The 6020-nt window shown below is 53.2% G+C and overlaps 2 protein-coding genes across 4 annotated transcripts in view; one reads left to right on the forward strand and one right to left on the reverse strand.

The window, feature by feature from the left end:
• RRNAD1 (ribosomal RNA adenine dimethylase domain containing 1) overlaps positions 1 to 4167 on the forward strand; it is an 8250-nt gene extending 4083 nt beyond the window's left edge. The window contains exons 4-8 of one of the 2 annotated variants that reach the window (XM_008049792.2): positions 530 to 592; positions 848 to 991; positions 1455 to 1936; positions 3217 to 3401; positions 3839 to 4167. In XM_008049792.2, coding sequence (XP_008047983.1) covers positions 530 to 592; positions 848 to 991; positions 1455 to 1936; positions 3217 to 3401; positions 3839 to 3960 — 996 coding nt within the window. In that variant the 3' untranslated portion in view covers positions 3961 to 4167. The remainder of the gene's footprint in view (positions 1 to 529; positions 593 to 847; positions 992 to 1454; positions 1937 to 3216; positions 3402 to 3838) is intronic. The other variant, XM_021708435.1, reaches the window with a different exon arrangement.
• Positions 4117 to 6020, reverse strand: part of MRPL24 (mitochondrial ribosomal protein L24) — a 5616-nt gene continuing 3712 nt past the window's right edge. Inside the window, exons 2-6 of one of the 2 annotated variants that reach the window (XM_008049791.1) lie at positions 5610 to 5849; positions 5440 to 5535; positions 5159 to 5262; positions 4789 to 4919; positions 4117 to 4691 (exon numbers count right to left, since the gene is read on the reverse strand). In XM_008049791.1, the coding sequence (XP_008047982.1) occupies positions 4555 to 4691; positions 4789 to 4919; positions 5159 to 5262; positions 5440 to 5535; positions 5610 to 5792 (651 nt within the window). In that variant the 5' untranslated portion in view covers positions 5793 to 5849 and the 3' untranslated portion in view covers positions 4117 to 4554. Of the gene's footprint in view, positions 4692 to 4788; positions 4920 to 5158; positions 5263 to 5439; positions 5536 to 5609; positions 5853 to 6020 lie in introns of those variants that run through there. The other variant, XM_021708441.1, reaches the window with a different exon arrangement.

Genomic DNA, 6020 nt, shown 5'->3' on the forward strand with positions numbered 1-6020 from the left:
AGTGCAGTGGCCGCTCCCGGCCATCGCAGCCTCAACCTGCTGGGCTCTGGCAATCCTTCCGCCTCAGCCTTCCGAGTATCCGGAATTACAGGCGCGCACCACCATGCCCGGCTAATTTTTGATTTGTTGCGGAGATGAGGTCTCGCCAAGTTGCCCAGGTGGGTCTCAAACCCACGGGCTCAGGCAGTTCACTCACCTTAGCCTCCCATAGCGTGGGATTACAGGCTGAACCACCGAGCCCGGCTTGAATCACAATCTTATTCCTGTTCTCACATTACGGTCTGTTCATGGCTTCCTAGCAGGGCTCTTTTTGTTCAGTGGGGGAGTTTGAATCACTGACGGGAGCAAGAAGAGAGCCTTGAGCCTTGCTGACTCCCCCACCCATTTGGTTTCCACATCTCTGGTTACTCCACATCTCTGTTCCTGTCCCTCTTTCTCTATCATCTTCGGCTCCTCCACTCTCATTATGGGTGTTTGCTCCAGGGTCAAGGACCAGTGGCCAGGAGACCTTTGCTCCCTCCTCTTTCAGTTGGTGAAGAAGCTGAGTGACCTCACAGGCTGCACCCAGGTTGTTGATGTGGGCTCAGGCCAGGTGAGTCAGAGCCTTAATGTGCTAGTTTTTTGTTTGTTTGTTTTTTTGTTTTGAGTTGGGATAGAACAGCTGGAAGGCAGGTAATTAGGCCACAGGCCCAGCAAGGCAGTTTGTGAGAAGTGGTGGAGCCAAGCAAGGTGGAATTTGAGCCTTCTGTGGGGCCTGGGACCTAGTTGTCCCGGTCACTGATAGGGAGGGTGACAATGGGTAGGGCACGGAACAGAGCCGTCTATGTCCTCCCTCTCGTGACTCCAGGGCCATCTCTCCCGTTTCATGTCTCTGGGGCTGGGGTTAATGGTGAAGAGCATTGAAGGGGATCAGAGACTGGTGGAGAGAGCACAGCGCCTGGACCAGGAGCTCTTGCAGGCTCTGGAGAAAGAGGAGAAGAGGAACCCACAGGTAGGCTACCCCTCCCGGCAGCCTGGACTGCAAGAGCAGGGCGACTTGGCTGGAGTTGGGCACTGGGCTGAGTTCCCTCTTTCATGCTGCGATGGTGTGGTCCCTGTTTCCATTACTTTCCCAAGGCTTCCCCCTTCCCTAAAGCCTCCCTACATCTCCAAAGCACTTTCTAGGTATAAGTGCTTTCCACACCGATACGTACTCCTCATAGCCTGTGTAGTGGGCAGGCAAGTGGTATTAGACTCATTACTAATAAGAAAACTGGGTCTCAGAGACAAGATTTACCCAGTTAATAATGATGGCCTGGAATTCATCCTGTGGTCTAGCTCATTCCTGTGCACCAGCTTCTCTCTCACATTATTTCTTGGGAAGTAACATGGAGCAAGGTCCCTTCCTGTGGCCTGAAGTGACCTGGGGATGGCAGAGACCTTCCATCTGCCTTTGTCCTTTCCTGCCCCTGCAGGTGGTCCAGACCAGCCCTCGTCATTCCCCACACCACGTGGTTAGGTGGGTAGACCCCAGAGCCCTGTGTGAGGAGCTTCTGCTTCCACTGGAGCACCCACGGCAGGGTGGGGCACGCTTGCTGCTAACAGGCCTCCATGCCTGTGGAGATCTGAGTGTTGCTTTGCTGAGACACTTCTGCTGCCCGGAGGTGGTGGCCTTGGCCTCAGTGGGCTGCTGCTACATGAAACTGAGTGACCCTGGTGGCTACCCGCTGAGTCAGTGGGTGGCTGGGCTGCCTGGCTGTGAACTGCCCTACAGACTTCGGGAAGGAGCCTGCCATGCCCTGGAGGAATATGCTGAGCGGCTACAAAAAGCTGGGCCTGGCCTCCGGACTCACTGCTACCGTGCGGCGCTGGAGACAGTCATCCGATGTGCTCGGCCTGAACTCCGTCGGCCAGGCGTGCAGGGGATCCCCAGGGTCCATGAGCTCAAGATTGAAGAGTGAGGTTGGGGCAGGTGGGGGGCGGTAGCAGGAGATCACCACCTGGAAATCTGATTCCCCTCCCACTCCCACTTTTAACATGGCCTAAAGAAAACCTAAATGCGCCCAGAGGAGTGATTTGGAGTTCTCTGGGACAGCATCTCAAAATTTATTTGAAAGGGCGTTGTCCCTCTTTTATCAGGAGACTAGCAAAGAAATAAAGTTTTTTTTTTTGAGTCAGAGTCTCACTCTGACACCCAGGCTGGAGTGTGGTCCTTCCACCTTAGCCTTCCAAGAAACTGAACTAGAGGCATGTGCCACCATGCCCAGCTAATTTTTTGATTTATTGTGGAGACAAGGTCTCGCCAAGTTCCCCAGGTTGGTCTTGAACTCCTGGACTCAGGCATTCCTCTTGCCTCTGCCTCTCAAAGTGCTGGGATTACAGGCGTGAACCACTGCACCCAGCTGAAAATGTTTTGTTTTGAGTTGGAGTCTTACTTTGTCGCCCAGGCTGGTATGCAGTGGCACGCTCATGGCCACTGCAGCCTCGACCTGCTGGGCTCAGGTGATCCTTCAGCCTCAGCCTTCCAAGTAGCTGGAACTACATTCATGCTCCACCACTCCTGGCTGATTTTTTGATTTATTGTAGAGATGAGATCTTGCCAAGTTGCCCAGGCTGGTCTCGAACCCGTAGACTCAGGCAATCCTCTCACCTCAGCCTCCCAAAGTGCTGGGATTATAGGTGTGAGCCACCACGCCCGGACTGAAATAGCATTTTGTTTTGAGTCGGTGTCTCACTCTGGCGCCCAGGCTAGAGTGCAATGGCATGCTCATGGCCACTTCAGCCTCAACCTGCTGGACTCAGGTGATCCTTCTGCCTAAGCCTTTCAAGCAGCTGGAACTACAGGCGTGTGCTACCACGCCTGGCTAATTTTTAAAAATTTATTGTAGAGATGAGGTCTCGCCAAGTTACCCAGGCTGGTCTCAAATCCTTGGGCTCAGGCAATCCTCTTGTCTTGGCCTTCCAAAGTGCTGGGATTACAGGCTTGAGCCACCGCATCCAGCCATTGAAATAGTCTTTTTATGCTAAAAATATGACTAAACAATTAGAACTGGCTGGAAAATAAATGCTTGCATCTACTATTGTACAAACAGTTCACAGCCAGAGCAACATTTAAAAACTCATATTAGTGTAGAAAACCAGCAAAGTTGGAATCGAATTAGGAATGGGCAAAAAGTTGAAGTGGGAGGTGGAGGTTCCTAATACCAGGCTGAGTGCTGTCTATGGCTGATCCCACAGGTATGTGCAGCGGGGCCTACAGCGAGTAGGGCTGGACCCCCAGCTGCCGCTGAATCTGGCTGCTCTTCAGGCCCACCAAGCCCAGGAGAACCGTGTAGTGGCCTTCTTCAGCCTGGCCCTGCTGCTGTCCCCACTGGTGGAGACGCTGATTCTACTGGACCGACTACTCTACCTTCAGGAGCAGGGTGAGGGTGGGCTACAGCAGGGATCCAGGGCCAGAGGGGCTGGGGTTCTGGGCTCCTTCTTAAGCTGAAGTCCCAGTCCCCACATCTGCTGAGCCTGGCCCGTCACTGTTGGTCTTCTTGGACGACTGCTTTGGAGTCATTCATGGGGTAGGGGGTTTGTTTAAAAACAGATTGCTACCAGGTGAGTCTCTGGTGGTGCCTCCCAAAGGTGCATTTTAAGCAAGCGTCCACACACTGAGAACCTACAGTGCATGATGACTGCCCCCCAAGTCAGTGCCTCTGGCACCCATGTTCTTCTTCAAGGAGAACAAGGTCTCGTTAGTCCTCCTGAAGCCTCCCCCATGGGAAATAGCTGCGAGGCACACGAGCTGGGCAGGAAGTGGCTGAGTGAGTTTGGTTCATTTCCCCCCTTCTGAACAACCCTGCCTTTCTCCCAGGCTTCCATGCTGAGCTCCTGCCCATCTTCAGTCCTGAACTCTCTCCCAGAAACCTGGTTCTTGTGGCCACCAAGATGCCCCTGGGTCAGGCTTTCTCTGTTTTAGAGACTGAAGACAGTTGATGCAACCTGATCAAGGGCACATCTCAGACCCCATCTAAAACCATCCAGATACTCAGTATGGGAGTTTACGCCTCACCCAGAGAACCAGCATCCTGTATCCTCCTGAAGCCTTGTTCCCCACAAACCGTGTTTCATATACTTTCTCTCCTGTTAATGTAATATTGTGTAAAGCTTTATTTTTAATTTATTAAAACATAGAGATCTTTATTTCCCTTCCATTTTTATAAAAGGAGCAACTTGCACCCTCCCCTTGGCACTGCTGCAGAGACGCTATTTTGGTCTCACACTCCACTCCCCACTGTCCTCCCTAACAGGCAGCCAGGTGGCAGCTTCTGTTACTCAGAGGTCTCCGTCCCAAGATTTGCAGTCCCTGCCCCTTGGGAGGGCTGCCTTACGGCTGGAGAACTTCCATCCAGGTTCTGGTTCTGTCACACATCAGGCGAGATCCTGCTTGCTTCCTTCAGTCCCCAAGACAGGTATATTGGGGCAGGGGTCCCCTTCTCCCAGGGACAGCAGTTCTTTATTGGCATCTGAAAAGTGGTACCCAGTCCTGGAGGCTGAGACAGGAGTGGCAGAGAAGCCGTACCCCCAGGCTCAGTACCAATAGACTTTCCTGTATCTCCGGGTCTCCTGGATCCCCAGTGCCTCCATCACCTCCTCCTGCAGTGTCTTTAGACGAGGCACGTAGGTTCTTTCTAGAGTGTCTTCCACAGATGTGTCTTTGGGACCATCTGTCGAGCCAAAGGAGAGGAGACAGGTGGGAGGGCTTGCCAACTTGTCTTAACATCCCCACCTCACTCCTACCACCTTCCTGCCCCTCCCCCATACCAATCCATGTTTCAGGGATGATGCCGTCAGCTCTGGGAAACTCAGGTTTGGGGATAATTCTCCCTGATCTTGTGGAGACTCGTACCCGCTCTCCTGCCTCAGTAAATCTCCACTCAATCTCCGTAGGCTTCCTGGTGGATAAAAGAGGTGAGTCAGGTCCCCTGCCACCCTCCAACACAATTGGAGGCAATAGTTGAAAACACCAAGGTTACCACCTTGTCTCTCTGCCTCTGTACTGGGGTTACCCACAGGGAGTTGTGTCCATGAAATGGCCCCTCTCAGTTTCCAGAGCATTCAACCCACAATCCCATTGGGCGACACCTCTGTAGATTCAGTGAGAAACCCTCTGACTAGCACCCCATGTGCTTGCCTGTCCATAGGATCCACAAGTTTGACCTGGCGGTGGAGCAAGGGGGCTTCACTAGGGATCATGGTTCCCCGGAAGTCCTTGGTCTTGCCAATGTAGCGGTAATGCTGTTCAAGAGAGGGGGTGTCAGAAAGCATGGGGTACGATGGGGTCTGCCCATGCTGCTCAGCACATTAAGCCCAAGTTGAAAAGTAGAAGGTTCAGCCAGTCTCCTGCCCCACGGTGCTTCTCTTAATAGAGAGGACATACGGGACAGTCTTCCTAGCATCTCCTTCCTCTCTTACCGTGTTCAACCCCTCCAGAACCACCCAGTTTCGCTGCCGGATGACTTGAACCACTTTGCCCTGCTTCCCAGCATCCTTGCCTTCTAGGATCTCCACCTGTGGGAAGAGTCAGAGAGGGGGATCCTTGCCCAGGAGCCTCCCCATCAGGCTACCCTGTCTGAGGTTCTCACCGTGTCTCCACAGAACAGATGCCAGTCGTCATCAGAGATGGGTTCCACAGCCACCGGACGCCGTCTGGTCCCTGGGGGGTTCTTCCTTTTGTCTGCCAGGGAGCCTGGGCGGCTCATTCCATAGCGGTAATGGGGTGGCAGACTGACCTTGGATGCCAAGGCCAGCAGCGCAGAGAGACGCATGGCTGGAGGCTGTGAGAAATTCCTTTGCCAGCAAAAAGCTCAAACTTCCTGTCAGCTCTGAGGTAAATAGATAGAAATGAGGGGGCAAAGAAGCAAGGGAAGGAACACTTTTTTTTTTTTGAGTCAGAGTCTCACTCTCACTCAGGCTGGAGTACAGTGGCATGCTCACAGCCACTGCAGCCTCGACCTGCTGGGCTCAGGCGATCCTTCCATCTCAGCCTTCCAAGT

Source organism: Carlito syrichta, unplaced genomic scaffold, assembly GCF_000164805.1.
Source record: "Carlito syrichta isolate Samal-C Ts95f unplaced genomic scaffold, Tarsius_syrichta-2.0.1 Scaffold136919, whole genome shotgun sequence".
Lineage (NCBI taxonomy): Eukaryota > Metazoa > Chordata > Mammalia > Primates > Tarsiidae > Carlito > Carlito syrichta.